The sequence below is a fragment of the Balaenoptera musculus genome, chromosome 2 (assembly GCF_009873245.2).
Source record: "Balaenoptera musculus isolate JJ_BM4_2016_0621 chromosome 2, mBalMus1.pri.v3, whole genome shotgun sequence".
Classification (NCBI taxonomy): Eukaryota; Metazoa; Chordata; class Mammalia; order Artiodactyla; family Balaenopteridae; genus Balaenoptera; species Balaenoptera musculus.
In genome coordinates, this window is record NC_045786.1 from 163,083,171 (window position 1) to 163,097,759 (window position 14,589).

The following is a 14,589-nucleotide window of genomic DNA, read 5'->3' on the forward strand; positions in this document are numbered from 1 at the left end:
GAGACGGAGGAAGGGGCGGAGGCTCGCGGCGGACCGGCCGCGGCGGGAGCAAGGCGGCCCCAGCGGCCTGGGCAGGGTGCGGCTTCCAGAAGGGCTCCTGAGGGCCATTGCTCTCCCGTGGGGAACACGGAGGGGCCCGGAGGCTTCTTCTCCACCTGCTTATTTGGGGCCTCCTGCGGGGAGGGGAGGTGGGGAAGCAGGTGGCCGGTTTGCCACGTGACTCGGTGAACTTGACCTCAGTGGGCTGGGCCCAAAAGCCAGAGCTTGGAAAGGGGAGGACATTTCTGAGTCCTGCCAGGACCTCCCTTCCCTCCCCGCCGCCCGCCCCCCGCCAGAACCTCCCCTCCCCCGCCCCTCCAGGCTCCTGCCTGACTTCATGCTGTCCACTCTGCCCTGCGGAGACCTCTGCCCCCTTTACAGATGGAGAGGTTCCCCTGGCTCTCGGGTCTGTTAGCCGCCCCAGGCCCACTCCTTCTGCTCTACTCGGTGGAGAAGGGCCAGCAGGGAAAATGGAAGGAGCGAGAAGCCTGGGGCAGAGTTTCCAGCCTCCAGACTCAGCCCAAGTGGCCCCTGTGTGCCTGTGCCGGAGAACACGGTTTGCGCACAGCAGCAGCCGGTAGGCTGGTCAGCTCTGCGAACCAGCTGCTCTTCTCTCTGACGTTCCTCCTCCTTGGCCCCTTCTTCTCAGCCTTCTGTCTCTTCCTTTTCAGCCCATCCCTAAAATGTGGTGCTCCCAGTGGTGCGCTGCAGCCAGGCTGTACTGGCTTGTGAGAGCACATTAGTGAATTTCCCGGAATTGTGCAAGTCAGTTGTTAAACACAGCCTTCATTAAAAATGAATTTATGTAAATGTACGAATAATTCATATTAAAAACAGTGGTAGGGCTTCCCTGGCGGCGCAGTGGTTGAGAATCTGCCTGCTAATGCGGAGGACATGGGTTCGAGCCCTGGTCTGGGAGGATCCCACCTGCCGCGGAGCGACTGGGCCCGTGAGCCACAACTGCTGAGCCTGCGCGCCTGGAGCCTGTGCTCCGCAACAAGAGAGGCTGCCACAGTGAGAGGCCTGCGCACCGCGATGAAGGGTGGCCCCGCTTGCCACAACTGGAGAAAGCCCTCGCATAGAAACAAAGACCCAACACAACCAAAAATAAATAAATAAATTAAAAAAAAAGAAAAGGCAGGGGGTTTCCCTGGTGGCGCAGTGGTTGAGAATCTGCCTGCCAATTCAGGGGACACGGGTTCGAGCCCTGGTCTGGGAAGATCCCACATGCCGCGGAGCAACTAGGCCCGTGAGCCACAATTACTGAGCCTGCGCGTCTGGAGCCTGTGCTCCGCAACAAGAGAGGCCGCCACAGTGAGAGGCCCGCGCACCGCGATGAAGAGTGGCCCCCGCTTGCCGCAACTGGAGAAAGCCCTCACACAGAAACGAAGACCCAACACAGCCATAAATAAATAAATAAATTAATTAATTAAAAAAAAAAAAAGGTAAACACTCAAAATGTGCCACTTCCTAATTATTTTACTGTTACCTGTGCTCTTGAGGTTATTTACACCTGTTGCATCTGTATGGAAGCAATATTATATAACAGGGTACACTGCACATCTCTTTCCACCTCTGTGGTTAGGAACACTATGGCAGCAGCTTGAACTCGACCATAGTGAGAGTGTTTATGCCACAGAAATTGGCAAGTGTTACCAGTTAGGGCTTGATTTATGTCTTCTGCAGTATCTAGAGTCTCTTGACTTAATTAAGAAAGTGATGGGGAAAATGTGACTAGTGCAGATTAAACTTAAAAGTGTGTCTTGGGTGAATATTCCAGCATGTAAACTATACGTCTAGTTTTTTTAAAAAAGTGTGCTGTGTCTCTAAGCCATTACAATGTGAACAGCACAAAAAATTGAGGAAATTTGGCCAACAATCAGAAACTGCTACCTGACTGAGCAGTCACTCACATCATCAACAGATGAGTGAAGTTCTGATATACATCTTTGACTTGTTTCATTTTCATCTTACTTGCTAACATAAAGAAAACATCAACCGACATTCACATTGGAACTACACTCATTCGTCAGCTGCAAGAATAGGTTGGCTATAAATACACAAGTTTGGCAAAAATCAGTGAGAGCATTCTAAGAGAATCAATCGGCTGTATGGATTTTACAATAAAAAGTATTATATATTTCATATATCGTATAGCTTATTTGTAAATTGTGTCACAATCTTTTACATCCGTAAATATGTGTGTGTGTGTGTATGTGTGTATTCCCTCCCCCAGGTTGGTTGATAAACATTTTGGCTGGATGTTTAATGTTGGCTGGTGCTTCTTAAGATTTGTCCTATGCTTTCTAATTTTCTCACTTTAATGTTCTCTGCAGGGTGAGCCCCTCTTGTCTCACAGATGATCCAAAATCTCCCTCCAGGCAGAACTCACTGCTGAGCTGTGGGCATGAATATCCAGTGGCCAGCTGGATATTTCCCAGACACTGGGCCATGTGTCTCCCAGGCCAGTGCAGAGAAGGTGGGGCCTCGGAGCTCAGGAGGGGCATGATCTGGGCTGCCCCCCTCAGCAACAGGACCCTGGGGTACTGCCCAGGAGGACCATTGCATGGGGTTGGCTGTGTATGCGAGTGAGGTGTCAGAATTGGAGCCAGCTGATGGAGTGATGGATAGGGCATGGGGAGGAGGGTGGGGGACCTCGAACACTGTCTCGAGGGACGAGATGGGGGGAGGACGGGGAACTGCGTGTTGAGAACCTTGCGTTGGTGGTGTCTCAGGACATCCAAGCTGGAACCAGATCTGGAGGTTCTGGGGAGAGGTTGGGGTTGGAGATACATCTGGAGCCTCTGGGAACAGATTGTAATGAAAGTTGTGGATGTGTATGAGCTTGTCTGGGGCAGAGAAGGGAGTGATAAGTCTGGGTGCGCCTTGAGGTGAGCCAAAGGACCAAGCCACAAAGGGATGGGTGTGGCAGGTGTGGAGGTCACCTGGGTGAACGTCCCGAGGTGCCATGAGGGCTGAGCTGTCTGAGGCAGGCAAACTGGTTGGCAGGCTACTACCAAAACCCAGGGTCAAGGGTATGTGTGTGACCTAGGACGAGAACAGCTGGCTAAGACAAGGGGGGCCAGATTCCAGACACATTCTCAGGTCCAGGATGTGAACTATAAAACGTGGGATGTGAAGAGAGGAGGGATGAGGCCCGCATCACAGGCATCTGTGATTGTGTGACAGCTGGTGTCGCCGGAGGAGCCAGGGAGAGGAGTTGAGGAAGGCTGCCGTCCAGGCAGGGGCTCTGAGGGGCAGTCAGTACTCCGGGAGCAGGGTGGGACCAGCCCCGGAGGGGTGCAAGGAGGGAGAGGTCTCTAAGGCGCAACCTAGGACTTGGCAAACAGGACGCTTCCAGTGACTGTCTGTGGAAGGAATGAGTGAATGAACGAGGGGCCGGCAAGTCTGAGGGCTGAATAGCCATCCCACAAGGGGGAGAATCACGAGGCAGAGACTGGGAGTTCCCAGGGGTGACTGGCCAGGGGTCAAATGCTGCAAAGGCCACAGGGAATGAAGCCTGCAAGGTGGCTGCTGTTCATTTGCTGGAGGAGCTCTGCTGAGTGGTGAGATACCCAGATTGCAGAGGCTCGGGAAAGAACGGGTGAGGAGACAAGAGGAGATCCTCTCGAAAAAGTCTGGTGAGAAAGCAAAGGAGACGCTGAGGCAGCAGCTGGACAGAAATCTACTAGAAGAAAGATTTTGACATGTGTGGATGTTTATATGCCTGCCTTCCTTCCTCCTTCCCTCCCTCCATCTGACTTAAGCCTCCAACCTGAGGCCCCCAAGGTCCAAATTCCAGGTCTGGCACTTCCTAGTAGAGTAGCCTTGGGAAAATCCAAAGGACCACTTTAAGCTGAGCTCCTGCCATGACACAAATCCCATATCAAAACAGAATTCAATTTACACTAAGTTAAAATAAATTCAAGTCTGGAAAAAAGCTGCTGTAAAGAGAAAAACCTTGCCCTCCACATTCTCTGATGACCTAGGGGCCAAGGGAGCTGTGGATTCCAGTGACTGGTGCTGAGGCAGGGACCCTGAGCCCCCAGAGCCTAGTCAATGCTGCCATAATGTGCAGTGAGGAAAACCAGGACTCAATACTATTCCATGTCCTTTTATTACAATTCTGTCCTAGTGTTCCAGAATGAATGGCTATTTAATACACAACCCGAAGCACTCCTAAAATTGATCTTAGCTTCCCATTTCTTTCTTATATTGAATCAAAGGGAAAAAAAAATCTTCAAAAAAAAAAAAAATCACCAGGTTTAGTGCATCCCTGGAAAAGCACCTTTACTAAACAACAGGAAACAAAACGTGCCAGGAATCTGACCAAATACACAAAGCAGCAGGTGAGATTCCTGATAGGAAAGAATGACTCCCCATGGAACATAAATAGATCCCCTCAAAGTACATATATTTCACATGTGTGTACATACATATGTAATATATTAAAAGAGATTTGGTTTCTACCACGAGAAGTTACTCAGCAATAATAAATCAACATCTCACCTGAGACAGGGAAGTGGGGACACTGCAGCCACGTTGTAAACCGAGGCGCACCTCACTCCTGCACATGCCTCCCCTCTGTACGCTATGCACACTTGCTGGGTGGGCTTCTCTCTGCCCGGCCCCCCAGATCCAGTGTTTGTAGAAGAGTCAGGGAAGGCAGGTGGCCCTGTGGCCTTGGAGCCCACCCTGCAGAGCCCAGGAACTGGCTGCAGGGGGGAGGCAAACACCTGAGGCCACCACCGCCCGCCTGGAAGGCCACTTCGGCTCTGGGGTGAAGGGAAGCGCTTGGGACCCCAGCAATGGCACGGCAGCGTGCCTGGTTTTCAACAGCGAGCCTGCCTCTGGGGTCCACCCAAGGGCCTCCAGATCTTTGTAGTTTGGCCAGTGGGGGCTTCTCCTAGGATCAAATGGCTTTTGGGAGGGGAGTAGAGTTTCCAGAGCCACCAGGGCTCAGTCCTGTGAGTGTGTGTATGTGCGTGTGCACACGCTCATATACACACATGCTTCAGTGGAGGTCAGCAAGTTGCAAACGAGTGTTCTACAGGGGCGCGCTCAAACAGTGTCTGCTTTGGGGTCAGTTTGTCACTGCGTTCTGAGTGTCCCCATGCCAAAGTGGATTTGTTCAAAAGATACCAGTTGCTGGAGGCTACAGATACAGAAGACACGTTACACACCGGGGGGAGGGTGCAACCCTCTCAGGGCTTGGCACGGTGTTTTAGTAACAAAACAAACAGAAGAAATGCACGGGAACCCTTTCCTCATTGTAAAGCCCTTTCCTGGCACCACAGGCAGACGGGGAAAGGCCATCGTGATCAGCAGGTGCGTCAGTAGCTTTAAGGTTTAGGAGCTGCCGGTCCAGGAGCCAAGTCACACGCAGCCGTACTCATACCACACGGTCTGCTGGTCCCCAGCCGGCTCGGGGGATGCCGGCGTGCTCTTCGAGCTGCTCCCACGACTGAAGTCCTCGGAGGCCCGGCTGCCATGGGGAGCCAGGTCGGGAGACCTGCCCGGGCCCTTGGCAGGGAGGCCCTCGCTGTGGCCCTGCCCCAGGACCCCGTCCCCCTCGGAGGGGCTGAACCCCGCCCGGACGGGGGCGATGGTGGCCGCCTCTCCCGAGTGCGGGGAGGCTTGGGGCTTAGTCCTGGCAGCCGGGGCTGCAGCAGGTGAGCAGTGCTGGAGCTGGGAGTTGCTGCCACTGCCACTGCCACCTCCAGCGGTGATGGCTGGGGACGTGGCAGACTGCTGCAGGGGAGCTGGCCTCTCCTCCTTCGGGGGAGCCAGAGAGAAGCGCCTCGTGTCCAGTGGCCGGCTTCGGGGGCCAGGGCCCTGACAGGAGCCGCCAGCCTTTCCCACAAGTGGGGTCCGCTCCCGGGCCAGGCTGTGGGAGCTGGGAGCTGTGGAGCTCTGCAGGCTGTGGCTGCCTGTGTCTCTGCCCCCCGAGGCCTCGGGACCCCCTGGCTCCTGTTTGCAGGCCTCTGGCCCGCTGGCCCGGAGGAGGTCGGCGGAGGCCAGGCTGAAGGCCCGGCTCAGGGATGCACTCCGGCCAGTGGGCGTGTGGGAAGCGGGGGGCATCGTGGCCTGCCGGAGTCTGCCCAGTGACAGGCTCTGGGGTGGCTGGGCCTGCCTCTGGGGGGCACTGGGCAGGGCCTCGGCCTCAGCGGGTCTGAAGTTCGGCTTCACGTACTGCCCGGGCTTCAGCGGCTTCCCCTCGGAGGTGGTGACGGGCATTTTGATGGTGGGGGCCACGAAGCTGGTGGGCATCTTGGCCCCTTCTTTCCTGGTAGGTGGGCCTGGCTGGCCTACGATGGCCGGGAGATCGCTGGCCTTTCTGAAATAGTCACTTAGCAGGTCATCCCGGCAACTGGGAGCGTCCTACAGGGAAGAGAGGAAGAATTGAGTGAGGGCCAGAGGGGCCTTGGAGACCCCTCCTCCCACCCAGGATGTCCCCTGTGCCGCCCGCATGGCCAGGACTGAAGTTTCCCGCTTGGCCTGTTGAAGGTCTAACTTCCCCACCATACACACTGCTCTGGTCAGGGGTTGGGACAATACACGGATCATCAGGGAGAGGACCCAGACGCCACTCAGTAGCCTCCTAACTTTTTTCTTTCTTTTTTTTTTTGGCCACGCTTTGTGGCACGTGCGATCTTAGTTCTCCAACCAGGGATCGAACCTGTGCCCCCTGCAGTGGAAGCGCGGACTCCTAACCACTGGACCGCCTGGGAATTCCCAAGTAGCCCCTTAACTTTACAAGTAAGAAAGCAGATCCAGAGAGGAAATGACTTCCCACAAGGCTCATCCACTTTATGGAAGGGTCAGGCCAACTGTTTCAACCTGGTTCCCATTTTTTCACCAAGCAGAGCAAGTGGCAGAAAGCTGACCGGCAGGACCGGACCTTCTTTGTCAGCGCACCAAGCTCAGATACACTGCAAGGGCTTTACTGTGGGCCACAGAGAGGAAGAGAAACAAAACCAGCTCCCCAAAAGCCAGAATCAACCACACTCAGTACCCTCACTGCCTCTCAGATGTTTCTCCTAATGTGAGAAGTAAGGGGAAAAGGAGGCACAAGGGGCAGGGTAAGGGCGGTGGGAACCAGAAAGGTCAACCGTCCAGGAGAAGAGGGAGGTGGCCCAGCCCTCTAGACTGTCCCCCTCAAGCGGCTGCCCCCTGCCACGGAGCTGCCACCTAGCTGGGCTTCCCCTGGCCAGGGAACTGGCGTCCTTTGCCACCATCGTGGGGACAGGAAGAGCCGCCAGAGGCCAAGCTCCATGGCCGTGTTCAGGTTCACTTCAGCCTTCTGCCAACACCTCACAGCCTAGAGCAGCCAAGCGGAGGTTTCTCCTGAGGCTGACGCTGCAAAAAGCGGAAGGGAAGTGAGTTCACATCAGCGATGAGAGTCAGGGGCTGAGAGCTGCTGCAATGAGACCCCAGCCCGCTGTGACCTGTCAGGGGGCATCAGTCTGCAGGACAGGTCAGCAGCTCAGGAACCACTTGCCAACAACTCCTGGCCCCTGACAACATCTGGATGCTCAACTTGACAGAGGTGCAATCTGTTGTTTCATGCTAGTTGGAAGCCTCGCTCTTGGCATGTGTGTGCAGTAAGACCCTGGGTCATCAATATGGACAAGAACCATTTATCAAGTGCTTCCCACACGCCAGGTGCTGTGCCAGGAACCAGGGGTATAATCGCAAAAAACTTAGTTTAATTTTGAAAGCAACCCTTGTAAGGGTTGTTTAAGGTTGTATTAAAACAATATTTAATATGTAAGAAAACTGAGGTCATAGAGGATAGACATCTAGAGAGTGGCAGATTGGGGATTAGCACCCACGGCTGTCAGACTCTGCAGCTGTTTTCAGCACCTCCCGGTCCCTTTCTGCACACTTCTAACTTCTTTAACACCCACCTTCAAGGCCACCCAGGGAGCCTATCTTGTGACACCCCCTCCCCCCAGCATCATCAGTGCTTGGGAAAGGGGGGCATGGGTGGCTTCTCCAGACCTGCTCAGAGGAGGGTAGGGGTGTCAGGTGGGGCTACGGGGGTGAGCACCTGGGCAGATGGGGAGAGGAGGGGGTGGCTCTCAGAGGGTGAGCGTCAGCTTCCAACAGGGACAGGTGAGCAGCAGTGAGTATCTGGACAGGTCTGAGCTGAGTGGGGAGGGGCCGTGCACCTTGCTTAGGACCCACCCCCTGAGATCTGCCCAGAGAAAGGAAACTCACGGGGACCGGCACAGAATCGGAAAAGGACTGAGAAGAGGAGCCGTCCAGTTGCAGGCACCCCTGATTTCTGGACATTCTTGTTTATTCCATTAGATCGGTGCTTCTCAGTGCGTGATGCCTGGACCCACACTGACAGGGAGAGCGTCATCTGGGAACTTCATAGAGATGCAAAATCTCAGAAACTCTGGGATCCAGCTTGTGTTCTGCCAAGCAAGTCCGATGCACACTGGAGTTTAAGACCCACTGCATCAGACCGTAAACTTCTGGAGGGCAGGTTTTCTGTCTTTCCCACCTTGGGTTCTCCAGCTTCTAACACACAGTAAGTGCTTGATACATAGACAACCACAAGACCAAGCACCTAGCAAGTTGCGATAGAAATTTGCCCAGTAACTGGTTTGCTTTGTTCTTTTAGGGCAGGCACCATGCATACTGCCTAACACACGGTAGCTGCTCAATAAATATCTCCCAAACAAATATTTTGTATTCTGTGTCACTGTGACCCATTAACGTGGGTCACAGAGTTTACTATATGACTAGAGAAAGTTCGACTGTATTTGTTTAAGGGAAATGAGATAGAATCACTGAAGCATTAAACCTTAAAAGGTCTCAATTGCAAGACAGTATATGTGTCATCTGTCGAATAACCCAATAGCTCGTGGGACTGAATTTAGACAGAGTATGTAAAAGACAGACATGCAGCTTCAGAAAAGCTAAATGGAGACGCTGGAAAGGTGACAGCGGAGGGAATCCTAATACAGGTGATGTTTGGGGGTTAGAGCTGCAGAACAGAGGTCAGCAAACCAGAGCTACGGGCCAGGTCCCGCTTGCTGCCCATTTTTGTATGGCCTGTGAGCTAAGAATAGTTTTTACATTTTTAAATGATTGAAAAAAAATTTTTTTTATAGAACAGTCTTTTGGGACATGTGAAAATTATATGAAATTCAAATGTCAATGTCCATAAGTAAAGTTTTACTGGAACATGGCCACGCCCACTCATTGACAGATGGTCTGTGGCCGCTTTCCCGCTAAAGCGGCAGAGTCGCGTAGTTGCAGCAGAGACCGTCTGGACTGGAAAGCCTAAAATATTTACTATCTGGCCCTTTATAGAAAAAACTTGTTGCTCTCTGCTGGTGAAGGCTCAGGGGAAGTGGGCATTCTGAGCTCTGCCACAAAACCTCGTGAGACGCTAACTCCGTGAGTGGGGTGCTGGTCACTCTTCTCTCGAGAAGCTCCCAGCGGGGGGCACACAGCATCCCTGCCCTCCATGCCGGCACCACGTTCTGCCCACTCCCTTCACAAACGGAGAAACAGCCTCTGAGGTCTGGGGCTGGCTGCTGGCACCCAGGGATCTGCTGGCTCGTGGGTTTGCTCCCCACCCAAGCAGCCCTGCACCTAGGCCACGCCACCCCCGCCCCATCCCTTTCTGTGACTTTGCTGCCACGGTTTCTGCCTACTGTCCCAGTTTGGGGAGATAGCAAAGGAAGAGGGATTCGCTGTGTCCCTTTGAGCCCTGGGCCACTCACGGAGGAAGGGGAGCCCCGGTTGCTCTCCTCCAGGAACTCCTCCAGGGTGACCATCTCACTGCTCGGGGAGGCTGAGCAGGGCCGTACCCCGCCATGGGGCTGGGCTGCGCCCCTCTTCCGGGCGCCCTCTTGGGGGAGAGGCCCGTTCCGGGGTGGGGGGTACTCATGGCGGCTGAGGGCAGTGCGCCCCGGGGTGCTGGCATCCCGCGGCAGAGTGGCTGTGTCCCTACTGGGGATCAGGTCTTCGCTGCTGAAGCTCTCGGACCTGCCGTGGAGCTGGTCGGAGGAACCTGGGGTCGGGGCGGGCGACACAGAGAACACACGTGAGTCCCCCTCTCTGTCTCCAGGGGGGGCTCTGTGCTGCCCCCAGCTCACTTAAGACAGAGAGGACGCTGCCTGAGAACCCAGGGCGCACTTCTCCCAGCCTGGGATTTTGGATGTTAAGAACACTCTGGAATGCTTAGAATTCAGAACAAAGTAACTTGAGATAAAAGTGGAAAGCTTCTGCTGAAGTTTCAATTGTTAGGATCTATACGGCACCAGACTCATTAGCTCTTGTCTGTTCATATAGTTAAAGGTTTATTTAGCACCTGCTATGTGCCAGGTGCTCTTTAGAGGCTGGTCATGTGGACTCTTGAGAAGTGAAAAGATTTGCGTAAGGGTTTGTGGTCTTGGGACAGCAAACACATTCTTTTCAGATGTACAGGAAACATTCATTAAGACAGACCATATTCTGCACCATAAAATAAACTTTAAAAAACTTAAAAAGAATCAAAGCCATCCACTATGTTCTCTGACCACAGTGGAATGGAACTAGCGTCACTCTCTCCATTCTAAAGACGAAGTAACTCGGATTCAGAGGATGGGTGACTCTCCCAGGTGCCCGGAGCCTGTCAGAGGGGGTGAAGGGATTTGAACCCCAATCCATCCAAACTCCAGGCCTTCACTTGAAACCGCGTGATGTGGCCTAGGAATGCAAACGCAGAATGCATGGAGGATCTTGGGAATCGTATTTTTTAAATTACAAATATACTATAAGCCCAGAGTCAAAGATCCACATACACTGCAAAGTGCCCAGAAGGAAAGGCCGGCTCACCTTTCAGGTTAAGAGGTGAGCTGTCGCTGGATGCATTTCTACTGCTCTCCAAGCTCCCCGGCCGGGATGCTGAAAGGAAACGCCAACATATAACCTAAAGGCCAATGGTAAACCATCTCATCTGAGGAAAACTATGGAACAAGGTAACTCTGTGCCAAAGTGAAGCTGAGCGCCCCCAGGAAGGACGGGCTTCGGGATCCTCTGTGCTCTCCCATGAGGACAGCTAACTTCCCTGAGTGCCAGGCGTGGCACCCAGTAGGCCATCCAGAAATGACAGCCGATGGTATTTTTTTTTTTTTTTTAATTAGGTCTAGGGCTGTGGCTTAAAGCAATTTTGTTAACAAAGAAAATCTCATGCAGAACTGAAAAAGCAGACAAAAAAACCCGGCTGCTCTGGGTGAGCCAAGGGTTGGGGTGGGAATGTCCACCCCTATTACTGCACAGAGCTTTCTGGAACACGTGTGAAAATCTCCTGCCTAGACCATGACAGTGCAGCTCGGTGAGGGCGGGAGCCAGGAAACGGCAGTGTGTGCACACGTGTGCAAGGGAGTGTGTACCCGTGTGCAGGTGGCTTCAGCTCCCTGATCCCGGGAGTGGGAGCTGGGACCCTCAGCAGGAGAGCCAGCACTTGCTTTTCCCAGCTGTTTGCTGTCCTTCGGCTCACCCATGTCAAATTCACATCTGCCCCAAAGGGAAAACCTGACCTTTATGGTGACAAGTGCTGGAGGGAACCAGCCCTCCGGGCTGCTGTCTGTGCCTGAGCAGGTCTGTGGCGGTGGCTCTTGGATCCCAGGGTGAATAACCAGGTCCAGGGAGGGACCCCGCCCACACGGCACAGGGCAGGCTGGGTCTTCAAGGCCTGCAGGGTACCTCTCCAGGTCCCCTCCGCCAGCAGCACTCAGCATCACGGCCCTCATCAGCCTGCCCTGTGTCAGTGTTTGCTGTGCTGGACCGTGAACCCCTGGGGGACAGGGACTGTGGTTCTGTCATCTCTGCATCCTCCCAGCACACAGCTGGCGTTGACCGCACTGAGAACTGGAGACGCACTATTCACAAGCCACCTCCCCTCCTGCTTGCAAGTTTGCTTTTGTTTTTCTGGGTCTTTAGGGCACCCAGTTCCCAAGTGCTGATGTGTTCTCTGCAAATAGAAGGCATCTGGAAAACACTTACTAGCAAACGGGGTTTGGGGCCGAGCCAAAAAATACATGGTTTTCGTGCATGGTATAAAAGCAGAACAAGTCCTCTCTTTGAGAAGGGAATATGTGAAATTTAAAAAAAGCACATCCCTCTTTAAAAAGGAAATAAGTTTCACTAAAAGAAAACCGTGATACAAATCAATGGGACCCCAAAGCACTTTTGTTTATCTAAGCATTGCATCAAAAACCCCTTTCCCTTCTTTTTCCCGATAAGAGAAGCTCAAGGAATCAGAATACTTAGGAAGAAAACCCTTTTGGTCAGCTGACAACCATAAATTGGGCTACTCAGGTTTACCAAACGTTGCAGGAGATCCCTGCTGTTGTGTTACCCACCACTCAATGTAAAGACATAAGGGCGCCCTGTGTCAAACTGTTTCACCACAGAGCCTGTCTTTACTCATGTCAATTGGAAACGTCTGTATTTGTATCATAATACTTTTAAGACAATGGATAGGGTAGAGATAACACTTATTGTCGATCAGAAATAAACTGAATTCAATGTAAACTTTGAGTTTTTTTTTTTAAAGAATTACCTTCCCACCTCCCACCCTTCTATGACTTTTGCAAAAATTAAAAAAAACCCAAAGCTGTTTATAATTTTTGAGAAGGTTGGTATAATTCCTGGTTTCCCTTCTGCCTAAATTTACAATATGCCTGAATCAAATGGCAAGTGCTTCTAACAATTTCTAAGACTAAATATAACTTGGAGCCACTCTGGGCAACTAAAATCCAAGTGAGGACAGTGAGAGATCTTCCTGAAATCAACGCTCCCTGTGTGGGTCAGCAGAACTTCCTGGCAAACACGAGGGGCGCTTTAAAGCAAAAGGAATTAAAGTCTCCAGAAGTGGGATGCTTGATGAGTAGTGACTTCCCCGTCACTGGAGGTATGTAAGTAGAAGTCACATGCTCAGGCCCTGGGGAGGGCAAGGAAGGTGCCTGGAGGAACTGTGGGCCCCCCATTCCCACTTCATACAACAACTTCACTTTCACCTGTTTTGTGTGTTGGACTTCCATACAGGACTTAGCTTAAAGGAAAAGCACTGTTGATAAGAACAAGACTGAGAACCCAGGCGGAAGGGGACATCGCACTGACAACTCACCGTACTGCCTGTGGGGAGCGAACTCGAGCTCCAGGGATGGTTCGCAGAGGCTGTCATCAGAATTATATCCTGTGGTAAAAATAAGGTGATGATACAGGGGTCCTGGAACATCCACAGGGAAACACGGGGTCCTGTGCCGGACGGCCACCTCTGACTGGCACCTGAGCCACGGCAGCGCCCAGCCCTTGGAGGCGAGGGAGGGAAGCGTGGACGTGTCTCTTCCATCCCTCCCCCTACGCCTCCTGCTGGCACAGCCCTCACTCCCGACTCCTGTTAGATTTAACTTCAAATCCCATTTCCACCTGTGCAGTGACAGAGACTTGAAGGCTAAAGCAGTGATCTGGCCAAAGGATTACACAGCAAAAGGAGGTGAGTATTTAGGGCCCTGGGGAGCGCCTCCCAGCCTCCAAGGCCAGGCTGTGCCAGCAGTTCTGGTCTGGAGACCACACTTGTCTTCAGGAGGCGGGAGGAAGGCAGAGGAAAGAATCCAGCACCTAAGGGGAGAGGCTGACTCCCTGGAAATAGCCCTGGCACAGCAGCTCCTCACCCAAAATAGACCTGGAAGCACAGGCCACCTGGCAACTAACTGCCCTTTCCCTGAGAGGGACTCAGATGCCCTCTGCCTCAAGCCTGCTCACTTCTCTCTGACAGTAGACCCTGTGTCCAACCAAATGGCCAGAGGGTTTCCCCCCTGCCCCCAATTCCTATTATAAAAGTTCTGGCAGTGAGATACACCCAAAGTTAGGTATGATTTACACACTACTATATATAAAATAGGTAACTAATAAGGACCTACTGTATAGCACAGGGAACTCTTCTCAATACTCTGTAATGACCTATATGGGAAAAAAAATCTAAAAAAGAACGGATATATGTATAACTGATTCACTTTGCTGTACAGCAGAAAGGAATACAACATTGTAAATCAACTCTACTCCAATAAAAAATTTTTTAAAAAAAGTTCGGTATGATCTAATTGCTTCCTTTGCAGGTTTTGTCTCCTGGAGATGAGGGCAGGACAACTCCTTTAACTCATTGAAGGCAGGAGAAGCCTACATTTTGAATTCTCCCCTAATGCCCAACTCAAAGTAGTGGCTTAATGAAAACTTGCTGCCTTGATTACCACAGTATAACATGGCTAGTGATATGTAGGTTATTGGTCGTTAAACCTGGCTAATATCAGAATTTTCTGGAAAACTTTTAAAAAATATGGCATCTTACTTAGGAAAAGCATATCTGTATTTGTCCTTTGACCCAGCAATTCTACTTCTAGGGATAAACTCTGGGGACTGGTTGGTTGAATGAACTGTCATACCACCATTTTAATTATTATGTGCCTCTTAAAAAGAACGAGGAAGATCTCCATGACATATGGCTAAATTAAAAAAAATATCAAGGTGCATTATTTTGTT

At 52.2% G+C, this 14,589-nt stretch overlaps 1 protein-coding gene across 7 annotated transcripts in view; it reads right to left on the reverse strand.

The window, feature by feature from the left end:
* Nucleotides 1–4,142: 4,142 nt before the first annotated feature.
* CCDC88C (coiled-coil domain containing 88C) overlaps nt 4,143–14,589 on the reverse strand; it is a 129,671-nt gene continuing 119,224 nt past the window's right edge. For 5 of the 7 annotated variants that reach the window (XM_036843677.1, XM_036843675.1, XM_036843676.1 and 2 more), the window contains 4 exons: nt 13,178–13,246; nt 10,882–10,950; nt 9,786–10,075; nt 4,143–6,420 (listed from right to left, as the gene is read on the reverse strand). In XM_036843677.1, coding sequence (XP_036699572.1) covers nt 5,416–6,420; nt 9,786–10,075; nt 10,882–10,950; nt 13,178–13,246 — 1,433 coding nt within the window. In that variant the 3' untranslated portion in view covers nt 4,143–5,415. The remainder of the gene's footprint in view (nt 6,421–9,785; nt 10,076–10,881; nt 10,951–13,177; nt 13,247–14,589) is intronic. The other 2 variants (XM_036843674.1, XM_036843679.1) reach the window with 2 other exon arrangements.